Source organism: Humulus lupulus, chromosome 2, assembly GCF_963169125.1.
Source record: "Humulus lupulus chromosome 2, drHumLupu1.1, whole genome shotgun sequence".
In the NCBI taxonomy this organism is placed as follows: Eukaryota; Viridiplantae; Streptophyta; class Magnoliopsida; order Rosales; family Cannabaceae; genus Humulus; species Humulus lupulus.
In genome coordinates this window covers 184,113,596-184,130,929 of record NC_084794.1, presented here as the reverse complement: position 1 = coordinate 184,130,929, position 17,334 = coordinate 184,113,596, and the positions used below count along the sequence as shown (strand labels likewise).

The window sequence follows — 17,334 nt, the reverse complement described above, 5'->3', positions numbered from 1 at the left end:
TACGGTAACTATCCGGCTCCCTACAACACCTGGAAGCACCCCCCGAATGTCAGACACTACTGATTCATGACATCCGGGTTCCTCCTGGAGAAGAACCCCACGTTGGTGTTGGACTTTTAGCACGTGGGTAAGTTGTCTTCCCCCTTGATTCTTTTGATTTTCCTTTAGTTTTATCTGTCTCCCACTCACATTCTTGGGAAACTGGACCGTACGCCCAGACTCTCCTCACCAAATCGATTCTGGACCAGAAGAAGTTCTACGCCACCCTTAGCGCCGAGGAGCTGGACATGGGGGGCTTTGTGACCACGGACAATCTCCGGCTAGTTGGGATGCTTTCCACCAACTTAACAATAGAGGCCCCTAGCCTCCGGGGGTTGCAATGTGAGAGGGATCCCACCCTGAGGGAGGAGTTGTCCTTCGTGCAAATCAAGGTTGTGGAGGTCGCGCGCCAGGGTGGACGTGGAGAAGAGGAAGGAAGAGTAGGCCCGTCAAGCAGAGAGGGCCGCGTCCGAAGAGCTGGACACCCTTATCAAGGGGTCTCATCCTAATATTGGGGCTCTCGGAGATAGCATCTCGGGGCAAGGTAATTTGCCTATGCTTTTAACTTATGCTCCTCACTTTGAGGACTTAGTTAGGGATAGGAAAATGTACCGAGACTACCTGATTGGGGCTATCAAAGAAGTAGGGCTTCCATGCCCCATTATCCTGGATATGCTAACCCTCATGTACTTGTCCAAGTTCCAACAGTAGGGTAATTTTCTGGACCTAGACGACATGGGGGATCACATTCATTCCTTCGCCCTAAGGGAGTTGAGTCATGCCTGTTCTTTAGATTATGGTTCATCCCGGAGGACTTTAGACCTTTCTATTTGCTTTAATTTTTTACTATCGTCCCCCTTCATATGGAAATATCAGATTAATTTCTCTGTTTATTTCAGGTGATCCAGAAATGTCTAACCCCGTGGCCAAGATGAAATAGATGATCGAGGCCAGGGCGGTCGCGGCCAAGGCGTCGTTGAAGAAAATTGCCAAGGGCCCAGCCACAAAAAAGGTCATGGAGCTGGTGCTCGGGGGTTCTAGGTCAATCCTGGATGTTTCTGAGAGGGCTCCAGCTGTGAGTTCATCCCCGGTAGTGCCCGCCGAAATGATCCCGCCCCAAGTTTCTCCTTTCCAAGTTATTAACTTGGATCAGGAGCCGTCTGAGGGTGGAAGGGAAGAGAAGAAGGTAGCAGGCTCCGCCGCCGAAGAATCCCTGAAGCGGGCCAAGAGGGCTAGGACCAAGGATCTTGCCTTGTCCAAGGAGCACTCCTCAAGGGAGAGCCTGATTATCACGCAACAACTCCCAGATGCGCCCAGGCTCCCTATCAACCCAGCTCTCCCTGAGGAAGGGGATCTATTCCTCCAGGAGGAGAGGACGAAGATGGTGTCCCGGGCTTGGGATGAAGGCTGGGACAAACGAGATGAGGTGTACTGGGCCCTGACCATTCGGCGGAAGGTAGAATTTTCCAACCGTCCAGAGGCTTTCAATTCTCCCTAACCTATTCTGGACAGACTGATAGCCGAGATCAGGTTTCGGCCTAAGCTGGGCCAGGACACGGCTCTGTTGGCTGCAGATTTGCTAGCCCAGGTGGGAAATACCATATCTACCCTCTAGTTGAAGCGGTACGATTCCTTGGCCAGCCAAGATGTCATGTTAGTCTCCCAAACCATTCGTCACCAGGCCACCGTGGTAATGCACAGGCCCGTGTGAGCTTTTACTTTACCATACTTATTACTTGTATATTTTCTAACTTTGGTCTGTTCCATGATGCCCTGTTGGCTCATAAGAATGCAAATCTAGTGGCCGAGATGGCGATGAAGCTGGAGACAGCCCATATGGAGCTGGAGGGGGCTGTGAACCAGCGGGAAGCTGCTAAGGAGGTCCTGGCCAAGGAAGTTGCTCGGATCAAGGCTGACCATGAGGAGGATATTCAGATTCAAGCTCAGCACGAGGAAGCTTTGTCCAGGAAGGACGTGACCATAAGAAGTTGGTGGATAGCCTGGAGGCGGAGCTTGTTCGTGTTCGAGGCTCAGAGGCATCAACCAAGGCCCTCTTGGAAGCAGTTGAGGCCCAATCTCGCCAGGACCGGGAGAAGGTTGCAACCCTCGAGTCCAGGCCCTAGACAGCCTTCTTCAGTTGGAGGTAAAACGAAACGAGGAGGTTCGCCAAGAGAATAAGCAGATCGATGCTTTGCTGGAGGCCACTTTCGACGAGGCCATTTACATGGTCTGGCTCCAGGACAAGGACATGAACCTCCATGTTTATCCCGATCCGGTCATAAAGAGACCAAAATTTGAGGCTAAGGAGAAAGTTGATGCGGAGCTTTTGGTCGGGGACAAGCAAGATGAGACGGTCCTGGATGTTCCGAATCAGGGTGAAGCCTAGGCCTGGGCCTTTAAGTTGTAATCATGGCTTCTTTTTGTTTATATTTGTATCACTTTTGTGGATGTAGATGTGTCCAAGACAATTTTGCTTATTTGCTTTTTTATATATTGATTTTATTTCTTGCACAACGTTTTCCCTTTTTTATTTGTTTATTTTTCCTCCAAAATTCACTAAGTGTTTTACCACTTTGCATGAACATGAGTTGAATGTTTGGTCCCGGTTCCAACAGCCGGGATCACTAGGCAAAGGTTGTAGAAGGCATTTAGCCTGTCTGGGGACCCGTGTTCGGGTCTTGACGGCCTGGACCATTTTAGACTTATTAATATGACTTTAGCTTCTTTTTTTATCTCGATTTTGTAGTTCGGGCTCCAACTACCTAGATCGTTAGAGATTTCTTTTGGATATGACTTAACTAGTTAACTCGCTTTAATCCTGACGTTCTGGTTCCAACGCCCTGTACCGCTATGGAGTTATTAACTATCGTCAGATTTATTTGTCCTGATTCTGATGTTCAGGTTCCAACGGTCTAGACCATCAAAGATTAGTTGATTAGCTTATTTCGAACCTAGGGGTCAAGTTCCAATGGTCTGGGCCATTTATAAGTCTAATTTTAAACAACTTAGACCTAAGACTCACGTTCCAATGGTTCTGGGCCATTATATAGGAGACATGAATAGGGATTCGGTTACTTGAGACCATGTTGGGTCAACTGTTTTTAGGTATTTTGTACTCCCGGACCGTGTATGTCCGAGTTAGGACTGGACCTTAGCCGTATGTCCTATTGGGCTTTATACCCCCCGAACCATGTATGTCCAGGTTAGTACTGGGCCCGAGCCTTGCGTCTTGTTGGGCTTTGTACCCCCCGGACCATGTATGTATGGGTTAGGACTGAGCCTAAGCCTTGCGTCTTGTTGGGTTTTGTACCCCTCAGACCATGTGTGTCTAGGTTAGGACTGGGTCTGAGCCTTGTGGGAGCTACTTGTTACCATACTGTTGTTTAAAAGCGTAGCTTTAAACGAATGAAGTTTGTCTTGTTGGGTTTTGTTACCCCCAGTCTATACGGTCCGGGTCATGACTAAACTTTGCGTTTTGCATCCTGTTTTGTTTTTATTCTTGGACTTTTTCGTATAGATGGTCATACCCCCCAAGTGATGAAAGATTGTAGTCTTGGGTCACTTGTTAGAAAAAGAATGAAGATGGATGCGAACTTTTATTTCTTTACAATATTTCCTTATGATGTTTTGTACACACCATTTTTATTAAGTAAGAAATCACCCTGTCCATTCAAATTTTTTGTTTCCTTTGAGTAGATTAAAAAATGGGACACACTTGTCCATAGACTTAGATATGAATCTACTTAGGGCAATGTTTACCGAGTTTTTCAGAAACTAGAATTATGAGAAATATGAGAGCTAAAAAGTAAGGATTGAAGATAAACAAACAGAGTTTTTACGTGGTTGGGCGTTAATGAGCCTTAGTCCACGTGTCTATTGTATTAGACCTTAGAAAGCTTTTACAATGGAGTTTTATGCAAGTCTGAGTAGAGTAATTGCTTACAATAGAAAATTTGGGGGCCCCTTCTACTATGCACAACCGGTCCTATTTATAGGGAGTTGGATGCAATGGGCTTGGGCTGGACTAATCCGAGCCCAATAGGGATATAATCATGGCTTGCTCGCTAATGGAGGCTCAATACAAAGGACTTTTCTAAATAATACACATTAATCAGGGCCCATTGGGCCAACTTGGACATAACCAAGCTTTACAATTGACAACGGTACGTAGCCTCAGACTAGTCCGCGTGGGCTTCTAAGGTGATCCTAAGGATAGGATTCACCAGAGTAGTGGAAGTACTGTTCCCCAATAACGGCATACATTCCGTATGTAACCTCTTTTGCAGGTTAGTTGAGGAGACCAAACTCCGTGTTTCTCGGGAATGTGTCAGCGTCAGGGAAGTTCTATCCTGCCCACTCGAATGCCAGGTCCGGTTTTATTTACTAACGTCTCAGTCTGTTTACCATGACCCTGGTTCGTTCACCTGAGCTCGGGTTTATTTACTAACATTCCAGTTCTTCTCAAACTGTTGAGCTTGCCACCCTTACTCGCATCCCAGATGATGCCATTAGGTTGGAACTGGGAAGATAAGTTAGGTCCGCATCTTGATCTCGATTCCCTCGTTATGGTGGCGCCCATCGTACAATGTTGGGCTGACTGAAGATTGGACCACTAGGACTTTCTTCTTCCCTGTCCATTAGGCTTAGGGGGGGCCTTTGATCTCTTCGAGAGAGCCCACAGACCCATTATGTCGTGCCACGTGTCCAAGGGCAAAACGGGGATAACAAGCAGCAATTCTTCTTGTCAGGCTTTATACATCTTTAATTTTGGCAGGTGACTGCATCTCGATCAGTGCTTGAATTTTTTTGGGATTAGCTTCGATTCCTCGTGAGTTTACTATGAATCCCATAAATTTTCCTGACCCTACACCGAAGGAACACTTTAGAGGATTCAACTTCATCTGATATTTGTTCAAGATGTTGAAGCATTCCTGTAGGTCCTTGATATGTTCACCGACCTTTCTTGACTTGACCAGCATATTGTCAATGTAGACTTCCATGTTATTGTCGATCAATTCTTTGAACATATGGTTGACTAGTCGCTGGTAAGTCACACTAGAGTTTTTCAAACCGAAAGGCATTACTTTGTAGTAGTAAAGTCTCGTATCTATTTGAAAGCTAGTGTGATCATCATCAAGTGGATGCATACTAATTTGATTATAACCAGAGTACGCGTCCATGAATGATAAAACTTCATGTCCTGATGTAGCATCGACTAGCTGGTCGATTCTTGGAAGCGGGAAACAATCCTTCGGGCATGCTATATTAAGGTCCGTGAAATCCACGCATGTCCTCCACTTACCATTTGGCTTGGGAACTAGTACAGGATTAGAGACCCAAGATGGATAAAACACTACCCTGGTGAATCCATTTTCCTTCAACTTCTCGACTTCTTCTTTTAGGGCTTTAGATCTATCTTTGTCGAGCAGCCTTCTTTTTTGTTGTACAGGTGGATGATTTTTGTCTATATTCAAGACATGGCTAATCACCGCTGGGTCTATTCCAACGATGTCTTTATGCGACCAGGCAAAGACCTCCTGGTGTCTCTTAAAAAACTCCACCAATTTGTTTTTTGTTGTTGTCTCTAAGTTTTTACCGACTTTCACAACCCTGGTCGAATCTTTCTCTTCTAGTTGGACCTCCTCGAGGTCCTCCACAGGCCCAGTGTTTTCTTCAAAATCCCCAAAGCGAGGATCTAAGTCCCTATCCTCACTTTGGGCAACGCCCTATTTGGTGACTTGTTCACCTGATTGGGCTTGCATTTCATTTACTACCAGCAACCTTTTGTGATCGAGGAATTGTGGCATTCTCCGGCTTCTCGCTGGTTTCCCAACACGCATCCAACTCCTGCATGTTGGAAACTTCATTGTCAGATACCAGACCGAAGTTATGGCTCGTAGATCGACGAGTATGGGTCTTCCGATCACAACATTATATGCAAATGGACAATCAACTACCATAATAGTAGAGAGTAATGTTTTATTTGCAGGTGCAGTTCCTACTGTGATTGGGAGTCTGATCGACACTGTTGGTGCTAGCCCTTCGCCAAAAACTGTAGATGGTTTGATTGCATGGCTCTAAATCTTACATTGACAATTTCATTCTTTCCAGTGAAGAATTATACAAAATGTTGACCGAGCTTCCTATATCTACCAACACTCGTTTTATCATCATGTTGGTGATCAGAACATCCACGACCAGAGGATCTGAGTGGGAAAATCAGACATGTTGTGCATCTAGCACGGAGAAAGTTATTAATTCTTCTTCTGTTCGAGCTTTTTTAGGATTTCACTCCTCAACATTCAGCATTTCGATGTCCTGATCGTGACGTAGGGTCTGGCATATCTCTCCCTCGCCTTACCACTGTCACCTGCTATATGTGGTCATCCGCAGATGGTCAACAATGTACCAGCAACCGGAGCTGGCTGTAGAGGAGGCAAGCGTTGGCGTACAGGCGCCTGCTCGTTGCCTCTGTGAGCATCCTGCTAAGAACCTACATTTTCTCGTACATATCTCCTCAGATGTCCTTGTCGAATAAGGAACTCGTTCTCGTCCTTGAGCTAGTTACACTCGTTGGTATCATGGCCATAGTTGTTGTGAAAATGACAAAACTTGGTCGTATCCCTTTTGGATATGTCTTTTTTGATCGAGGCTTGTCGCCTAAAGGGAACGGTGGTATGACTAGCCTAATATACTTCAGCTCGACTATTGACCAAGACAGTGTAATTGGTGAACCTTGGTTCATATCTGCTCTGTTTGGGGCGCTTGCTATCAGATGTTGTCGGTTCGTTGTTCGCCATTTTTTCCATTACTTTTGCCGTTGTTGTTGGGTTTACCAGACCCATTGGCAACTTTGGTGGGGTCTTCTTTCTTGCCCTGGTCGTCCATAGGAGACTTTCCTTCATTGGCAATAGCCTCCTCGAGCTTGATATATTTGTTTGCTCGATCCAAAAATTCCTGAGTGCTCTTGACTCCATTCTTTCGCAGACTGCTCCAGAGAGGAGAATGGCGTCGTATTCCAGCTGTGAGTGCCATCATCTTTCCCTCGTCTCCGATAGTTTTGGCCCGAGCAGCCGCTCACATGAACCGCTAAATATACTCCTTGAGAGTTTCTCCTTCCTTCTGTCGAATGCCAACCAGCTGATTAGCCTCTGTTGGATGTATTCGACCAGCATAGAACTGTTAAATAAAACTCCTTCACGAACATCTCCCAGGAAACTATACTAGTCAGAGGGAACTTGAAATACCATTCTTGAGCAGATTCAGACATAGTGGCAGGAAAAATCTTGCATCGAGCAACTTCTGACACCTTTTGGATATCCATTTGTATCTCAAACTTGTTCATGTGAGATACTGGATCTTCCCCTCTTGTGATTTTAGGTAGAATTGGCATTTTGAATTTTCTTGGAACTTCTGCCACAACAATTCTATTAACAAATAGGGTGCCCTTCCTTCGATCAAACTCTATGTCGGACATTTTATTCCCACCTAGTTGCTGCACGGCCTGATTTAAGGCATCTATCTGGGCCTGTACAACATTTGGTATTGCTGGAGTGGCCGAAGCTGGGGGGAGTACTCGTTGTGTCTTTCTCTTTGGTTACTGAGCACATCCCTTAGATCTTCATCCCTACGCCTCTGCTTGCTTGCACCTAGTCAGCCAAAGGCATTGGGCTGTTTAGGTTGCCCCCTAGCATTTTGGCTTGTTGGTCGGTTCTCCATTGGCAGAAGATTTTGCTGTCCGCCTCTTTCCTCCTACTGCCGACCATCATTCCTCCTACTAGAGTTCGCCTCATTATAATCATGGCCATCTCTTAATTGTGACCTATGAGTGTGTGACCTGCTGTATGCACTGTTCCCCTCTCTTCCTACTAGTACTTCTTGATAAACAGGAGGAGGATTGCGTTGGTCGTTAGGTCCTCTGACATTACTATGTCGTGGGGGATCCCAGATCGCAGTGCTGAGTCCACTTGTCTTCTGCTTCCTGAGGAACGTTGTCCCTTTCCAGGAGGGTTCTGTTCCCCAGCTGTTTGGCATCTAGGGCTTCTGGGATGCAGCTCGACCCTATTCTGCCTGTGTTGCTAAATGTTATCTCGACTAGATTGAGAGGGTGGTTTCTGCTCGTTGTTTCGTTAGGATTTTGGGCTGGTCTTTCCTGTTGAGCAGCGGGAGGTTGTTCTGGTCCTTGAGGACTCCTTGGATTTGGTGGATTGTGATGATACTGGGGATGCTCTGACTGCAGATTTTTTTGAGGGTGAGAGTTGGGTGGCTGTTCTGGTTAGGAGGTAGGTGCAGGTTGTCCTCGAGCCAACTGGATGGTCACTTCTAAAGCTGCTGTGACATCTTTCTGCCAGTGATCCATGTCAGCTTGCCGCTCATTTAGCTCTCGGTGCTGCCGGTCAATCTCCCTTTGCTGCAGCAGCATTGTTTCAACCACATTCTCTTGATTAGCTCTCAGAGTAGCTAATTCCTCTTGCAATACAATCAAAGATGTTCACAAGGTTTCAGCATCCATCTCTTCCTCTTCCAGTTCTACCTATGGCTCGTCCTCCGCTACATCTGGAGGAGGTTGATTTGGCATACTTCCAGATGTCTGCCCTGTCTGACCCGCTTTCCTGGATGTTTTCGCCATTGTTTATCTTGAAGGTCTTGAGTTCAACTCTCAATGAAAGCACCAAAATGTTGATTGATGATTTAGCCAACGACACGGAGTCACCAAAACGATAAATATTTATAAGCTGACTGCAAGAACTAAACAACACAAAGATTTATAGTGGTTCAGCCCCAGATATTGGTAATGACCTACGTCCACTTAATTTTTTTATTGATGTACTCTGAAACATGCGATCAGCAAAATAGGGTTCACTGAGTTTCACAAGCTCCAAAAAAGGATACAAAAGTCGTGTATAAAAAACACTAGTTCTCTCTGAATACAAATTATTGCCTGTTGATCCCAAAAGATGGTGTTTTAATATTTAAACTCGCAAGTGCACGAATCGTTTCGGAATATAATTTTCAAGTAAGTACGAGGTCGAACCCATGGGAGTTGACTAACATCAAAAGAAACTATTTCAAACAAATCAAGAATATTCTAACCTAGTTCCAAATATTTGATGAGATTTTGTTTTAGAAAAATAAAAGACAAGTAATAAAAAGATTTAAGATTAAATAGAAAAATGGTTTTCAAATAAGATATGCAAAATAAGATTATTAAGATATTAGAATCCACAAAATGCAAGTTCAATAATATTTGTAAGTATATTGATTCCCAAGTTTAGATATAGTTGAAATAAATCACACTATATTTTTTCCAAAATACATTTTCTATTCAAGCACAAGTTACTTTCAAAAAGGTAGGATTTTTCTTCACTTATATAAGATATAATTTCTAAGCATTAGTTGTGTTACAACCTAATGAAACTACAAAAAATCAAAGAGATTATGTTTAGGTAAAATATGATATTTATGCTCTAAGAATTAGATGTGAACAATTTAATGAAAAACATTTAATCAAAGAATATCATATTTTTGCATAATGAAGAACTAAGTGTAATATGCTTTGACAATCAACACTAGATGAAAAATGCATATCTTTGATAGAAAAATCCATAAACAATGTTGTACAAATGAGAAATCAACATACAACAAAAAAATACTATCTAGTTACATTTTGCTTCATCATCATCTTAATAATCTTTGAAAAAGATTAGAAGCTCATAACTAGATAAAAATTACAAAATAACATACTTGACATGCTCTTCAAAAGATGAAAATGGTAGAGAGAAAATAGTGAAAAGAAGAGAGAAAAATATGTGTAGAAGATGTTGAAAAGATGAAGAAGAGCTCCCTAAATGGTCTTACAAGACTCTATTTATAGGCAAAATATGGAGATTAAATTAATCAAATTAAAATAAATAAATTGATTAATTTAATTGTGTTGGGAAGTGGTAGGATAAATATAGTAAGTGTAAGAGTATTGGAAAGATGAAATGTTTGGTTGGGTAAAAGATTAGTGAAAAGCTAGGGTAAAAAAATGAATTAGGAATGTTTATTTCGGTAAGAAAAATAGGGAAGAGTGAATTGATATTTGAGTGAAAAATATTGGGAATAAAAATGTGGTTTTTGGCCTTTTGGTGGCTATTGGCAGCTTGGTTATCTTGGCATGGGAGCATGATTGCTTCACGTGGGGTGCCAGGCGTGATGAAGCTGCATGGCTGTGTTGCTTCAGATTGGGCCAGGGAGCAGGATGATGGGCCGAGCAGTTGCTTGGGTTGGTGGGTTGCTTTGTGGTGCTGAGGCTGGCGGGCTGGACATTGGGGTTGGCTGAGTTGCTGGCTTGGGCCAAAGGAGTGGAACAGGGAATGGTCAGCTGGGTATTGGGGTTGGCTGAGTTGGTGTTGGGCCTGGCTGGTGGCAGGCGGCCCAAAATCTAGTGAGAAGAGCTGCTGGTCCGTACGGCTTTGGTTGGTGCAATGGGCAGCCAGGCGTTGGAAGCCTTCAGGATGCTATATGCTGAAGAGGAGAGCTGGACAGGTGGCGACATCTGGAGGAGAGGCATGGATGCTGAAGAGGAATAAGAGCAGGGAGCTGGATGAAGTAGGTGGACATTGAAGCAGCTGGCAGGCGTTGTTGGCTGAGAAGCTGTTGGGCTTGGGCCCAAATGAGGCTTTTTTATAAATGCCAACTCTTTGTCTTGCTTTCTTGAAAATGCCATATTGTCCTTCATTTTTCTTTCTTTTTAAGAGCATACATTCCCTACAAAATAAATATAAAATAAATCATAATACAATATTTTCAACTCTAAAATAGATCAATTTAATTCTTTGAAAATATTAATTATAACTTAATTTATATTTTACATTTAGGTTCAATAATACAACATTTTTTTACCACTAACTTAACAATAATAATTCAAATAATTAACTACAACATTTTACAACAAAATACTTATAAAAACAGACAAAAGTATATAAAATCATGATAAGACTACTAAATTCAAAATTACTTAAAAACTTAGTAAATCAATTAAAAACTCAAGAATTAAGCAACAATTAGCACATAAGAAGTGGTAAAATAACTCTACTTTGTAGAGTTATCATTGCCCCCTCAAAAATGAGTCCCATCCATCCTATTTATAGGCTCAAGGATGCACATATAGGTTGATGGGTCGTGTTTAAACTTTGTTACAAACACATTTTAATAATAACAGAAATCATAATCTTTACACAAAAAATAAAGTCAAATATCTCTGACTTATAACTGTATTTGAACTCTGGTTTCATTACTATGATCAGACCTGATCGCATATGTCAGCACATCTTTTGTTGTACTGTTCAACATCTTTCTTGAATCCATCAAGCAACTTCTATTCTTGATGTTGGTCGATCAGAATGTCATCACTGAATAGTCACGTGCTACCCACATGCACACCGATTGCGCCACATCAGCAAGTAAGTATTTTTTTAGGGTAAAACAGAGGCAAATGTTATACCCATTTTTTAGGCATGATGATGTGTCAAAGAATAACTATATTGAGGATCTCGAACTTGCTAGTTATTTCCTTCAAAGAAGATATGAACAAAACTTATAACAATCTTGTTCACACACAGTAGACATCCAAATGCTAATAGAATGAGTTTGGTCAACTAATGATATTGGTCTATTCTTGTACGTTCATAATTGCCTGAGGGATGCTAACAAAGATGCTTGATCGCGAACCTTTATTAAGTTCATGCCTGTTCATTCAAGATAGGCTACCTGCGCCAACATAATTAGCAACGGATGACAGAGTTGCCATTTATTGAAATACAACTGTATTTATGTAATTATAATGTTGTATGTATTAATCATGGGTCAAGTCCAATAGCTTAGGCCCACAACTCAAATGTAACCTTAAACTCCTCACTGTAAATAAGAGGAGATGAAATCTAAATAAAGGTGGCAACTCACAGTGCCTATACACTAAAAACTTGTACAAACTATTCTTTATGTAATCAAAGCGAAGGATGACTATAGAACAACCAGCAGCGCAGCTGTAAACTATGGTTCTTCAAGCTTAAATGTCAATAAAAGTGACTAAGTGGACATAGGTCATCTTTTTTGGGCCAAACTACTATAAAATATTGTGTTATTTACATTCTCATATCTATATTATTGAATCCATGCTCTAATGTTCTTAAGTTGATGAAAAATCGAGTCAACAAACCCATGTATTTTCCTAAGTTATTTAGTTGGACCCTGTGTTTTATTAAATGATAATTTGGACTCGTGTTTTGTAAAACATATCAAATTAGTATCCTCACCCAATTTTGGCCAAAATAATTTTGAATATAAGATTAATTGTCCATGGCAATGCGATGGGTTCAGAGAAGCAGAGCAATGAAATATTATATATAAAATTATTTTAACCAAAATCGGGCTAAACATACAATTTTGATTCATTTTGGAAAACATAGAATCCAAAATATCATTTAACATAATGCTAGATATAATGGGATAAATTTTTAAAACATATATACTAATTTGGAATTTAACCAAAAAATCAATCATTTTCAATTCATTAATTTTTACATTTAAAAAAAGTAAAGAATATAAGCACAAAATTTTCCCAAAAAGTCAATAATTTTTGCATTAAAAAAAAAGTAAATAATATATGCACAAAATTTATAGGGTAAACAACATCTAGGGTCCCCAAGATTTATCACTTGTATAACTTAGGTCTCAAACTTTTATTTTGTAGAAATTAGAACCCAACATTTACTTTTAGGCTCACATAAGTCCCCAAAGTTATATTCTATTAAATAAATTCTAATTTATAAGGATAAGAAAGGATTTTAACAAAACAAAAACCATAGCACCCATTTTTCTTTTTTGCTCTTTAAACCCTTATTAATTAATTAATTATTACCAAATATATTATTTTGGTAATTGACTTAAATATTCTTTTGAAATAATAATAAATTTTTTTACATATTTTAATTTTTTGAAGCATGAAATTTATAAAGGGTGCTCCTATATATAACATCATTTTTCTCTCACTACACACATTTCTATTTAAACTTCTCATAAATTGTTAAAAATTCTTTCTACTTTAAATAGAAATGAATGTAGTGAGAAAAAGATAATGTCATAGATAGAAGCACTTTTAATAAATTTAATGCTTCTAAAATTTAAAGTGTGTAAATTTTTTTATTAAAAATAATATGTTAATTAATATATAAATGATATTAAATATTTTAGAAGTATAATAGAAGATAAACTTTTAATATTTGATTAGAATATTTAGGTCAATTTTCTAAAATAATATATTTGACAATAATTAATTAGGTTAAAAAGAGAAAATAAATAGGTGCTACAATTTTTTTTTTTGTTAAAATTCTCACTTCACCCTTATAAATTATGTTGGACTTATATTTTTTTGGATCCTGTATTTTTTCTGATTATTTGTTTGGACCTTGTGTTTTAAAAAATTCATTTGTGGACCCTATATTTTTGTAAAATAATTCAAATATACTCCTAAACTTAATTTTAATGAAGAAAAAATTGAATATAACAATACAATTTTTAAGGAGAATGATTTTATTTTTGTTCTGAATTATTAGTTTGATGAATTATTTATGATTTCAGTTGAGAAAATTTTAACTAAAATCGGGTTTAAAATTTTATTTGAATTATTTTATAAAAAATATAATCAAAAAATAATTTACCAAAATATAAAATTTAAATAAGTAATGGGACAAAAAGAATAGTTGAAAAAAGTATAAACCCAATTATGTTTTATTTGAGATTTAATTGTTATAAAATAAAAAGGTTGGATACAAGCACTAAAGCTTAGTACAAGTGTTATTTACAGAAAGTTAGTAAATATTTTCATTATATTAACTGGTGTTTCGTGGAATCGTGGCAGGAAGAAGAAGAAGAAGAACAAGAACAAGAACAAGAAGTTGCGTACGTCTAGCCTAGCCTTGAGGTTCTCTTTACCTTTTTTCATTTACACAGAACAGTCAATGTTTCTCTTTACTGTCACCTTCTCACTCTTTTCGCTTTTCGCTTTTTCCTTTGTCCTAATTTCTTTCTTTTCCTTTTTTATCCTACTTTATTTATGACAATTCAAATTCCTTTATATCTTCTTTCGAAATTATCTGTTCGATCGTCTATGAAATTTATCAGCATCTCTAAAACTTTACTGTCTATTCATTTCTGTATAAAATTATGCTAAACTTACATGTTTGGATTGGGCATTGTGACCTAAGTCTAAGACGTAAAGAGTTCATATCAAGTAGTTGATAAAAAAAAAACAAGAAGCAATTTTGTAGCCCAACCCCGAGATTTCCTTTTTGTAAGAAAACGGGTGTGTCTATTTTAGTTTTACAATTTTACAACATAGCCTTTATGCTCTAATGGGGGCTATGCTTGCATGTAGTAACTACTTTTATTATGCTTCTATTTAGTGGAATGTCCTTCGAAGGAAATGCTAAAAGTCATGCTTGATGAGACTATTTTACAGATTTCTTGTTGGAATGTATTGATTTGATCCCATAAATGGGACTGGGGGAATATTGTAAAAATTGTTTGATAGAATTGGGATTTTTTAGAGATTGGATACAGTTATTGAAGCTCTTTGTTTTCTTCCTAATCTGTACGAGTCCAATCAAGTAAGACTGATTTCTCTAGGGGAGCAATATCACTCGCTTATTATCATACTGGCTAGGCTACTTTGTGCTTGACCAGCAAAAAAGTTCTCTAGCAGTGGCTTCAATGATATGAAACTGACCATTGGGGATAGCCCTTTTAAAAAAATGGGAATAAGACTTTGATAGTTAGTGTTGTAGTAAAACTAGTTTGGTGACACACATGGCTGGCATGTGCTTATGTGTTTCCAAGTAACTTGTGTTAATGTGCAGGAGTGGATGTGCAAATGGGTGATGGAATTGAGAGAATAGGAACTTATGCAGGAGAATCAAGTGCACTTGAAGGTGGCAGTGATATGGAACCACATGAGGGGATGGTATTTGAATCAGAAGAAGCTGGTAGAGCGTTCTATGATGATTATGCCAGAAAAAAAGGATTCTTGACTCGTGTGTTATCATCTCGGAAATCTGAGCGTGACGGATCAATAATCTCTCGTGGGCTTGGATGTAGAGGACTTCCGGACAATAGAACAAAAATTGAAATTCAGAAACAGGGCAGGCAACGAGATGTTTGCACTGCAATGATTTTGCTGAAAAGAGAGAACAATGGAAGATGGGTTGTTAGGAAATTCGTGAGTGAACATAATCACCCATTGGTGGTTCACTTGCAGAAGAGTCGTCGGATACTTGTAAGTTTATTTTACCTGTTAGACACAGCATAAATTCATTTGAAGACTGAGCTGTGATATGATTGAGCTATTTTATAAATTTAACGTATCTCCCAACTCTGGTTTTCAATTAAATTGTTTTTCTCTACTTTGAAATAACAAAATGTTAATGCTGAAGATAAGCTACAAGTCTATTTTCTGATAGACACCCATGAAGGGGAGAATTAATAGGATAATGATATTTGAGGGGTATATGAATAGTTGTAGCTATGTTTAGTGAGTGGGTTGATATGGTTTATTGGGCTTGGTTGGGTGTTAGTTAAAAGTGCATTCAGGTATTGACAGAATTGGGGGAGGAATTCAGGTATTGAGGAATTGGGTCCTTAGGGATTTGTATGGTGGAGAGTGGAAGGTCTCTTGAATATCATTCAAGCTTGTACCTGACTTTTACCTATTCAATACAGAAAATCATTCAGCTCCTATCTCTCTTTCTGTCTGATTTCTTACTTTCTTTGCTACTGTCTTAACTAGATGTAGGGTCCTATCAGTTTTATCAACTAGTTGTTACTTCATTTGAATGGACTAGAACCATCACTTTTTCATTTGGAATGTAGTCAATAGTCTCATCAATCATTGATGTAGAGTACACCCCTACATTTCTAGGGCCTAACTATATGCTTGTGTCTGTCTTGTTTAGATATCCACATACTTTTAATATTTGTTTTCAACTTTCCTTTTTCATTTAACAGTTTGTTTTTAATTTGTTTTTCAGGATGATAAAGACAAGAAAATTCAGGAATTAACTGCAGAACTACGGGTTAAGAAAAGGTTAAGTGCATCATATCGGGAACAGCTACTTGCTGTTATGAAAGATGTCGAAGAGCATAATGGAAATGTATCCAATATAGTTCAACTAGTTTATGAAAATCTGAGAAAACTTGAATCTAAGAGGCAGCAGCCCTTATGCCGTGGATAGTTTCTGCGACAGTAAGTACTAATCCATTGAACATTTCCATACTTTATTTTAGTTTGTTTGATGCCATATTTGGATTAGGAAAATATTTATTAGTTTTGAATAAAGCCATCATATTAGCTGGAAGAAGTCGAAAAATGATGTATCATCATTTGGAGGTGGTCGTTAATGAGAGATGGTTGTTAGTGATGGTGTAAAATTAAACTAGTCTAATAACAATAGTCATTGCCAAAAAAATGCCTCTAGCTTATAACTTAGTTTTTCACTTTAGCGAGACTTTAAGGTGTTCGGCATATCAATATATTTGTTCATCCGAGAGAATTTGTGGGAAACTCTATGGGATTTGTCTAAATTTTGAATACTTAATTTATTTTGATCTAGAAATCGTTGTCGTAGTGTCTGACATTGTTGTGATAAGACAATAAACCATCCTATCTAGGTACACTGACCAAGAGGTAGACAGAGTGCAGTTGATGCTGAATCGTAGGAAGTGTGTGTAGGGTAGCTGCAAGACATTGACAGAGATTTTTGTGATATCAAAGCTAACATTAGGCAATTGAAAGGAAGATAGTTTGTGTGTACATTATGGACGAAGGTACACTACAAGATGCAAGGCCCTGTTACTACTAAGACCAGTGGTTCAACAATCTATGGAGTGTGGACCAATTGGATATTGTAAGACAAGGTAAATTCTATTACGTTTTTTTTTTGTTGGTAAGAATGTAAAATAGATTTCTATTGTTATGTAACAAAAATTGAGGGCGGTCATTTATGGATTATTTAGTTTTTTTTTTTGGCCCAAAACTTTCTTGCTTTTTGTGTTCTTTTGTTGGTTTTCCTACACAGGTGTTTTCGGTGCATATAGATAGAGTACTTTCCAAGTTTTACTATCAAAATCAAATTTTAAAAGAGAAAAAAAAACTACTAAAAAAATGAGGAAAATGATAAATTTGTTACCAAATGTTACAATTTTATAAATAGCATTTACATAAACTTGCTATGTGAAAATTTTCTATTATTTTCAGTA

At 39.1% G+C, this 17,334-nt stretch overlaps 1 protein-coding gene across 1 annotated transcript; it reads left to right on the top strand.

The window, feature by feature from the left end:
• Window positions 1–1,848: 1,848 nt before the first annotated feature.
• Window positions 1,849–17,098, top strand: LOC133814986 (protein FAR-RED ELONGATED HYPOCOTYL 3-like). The gene is made up of 4 exons (XM_062247884.1): window positions 1,849–2,026; window positions 13,846–13,983; window positions 14,940–15,355; window positions 16,107–17,098. The coding sequence occupies exons 1-4, from the start codon at window positions 1,849–1,851 to the stop codon at window positions 16,308–16,310; spliced, it is 936 nt and encodes a 311-aa protein (XP_062103868.1). The 3' UTR covers window positions 16,311–17,098.
• Window positions 17,099–17,334: the final 236 nt, after the last annotated feature.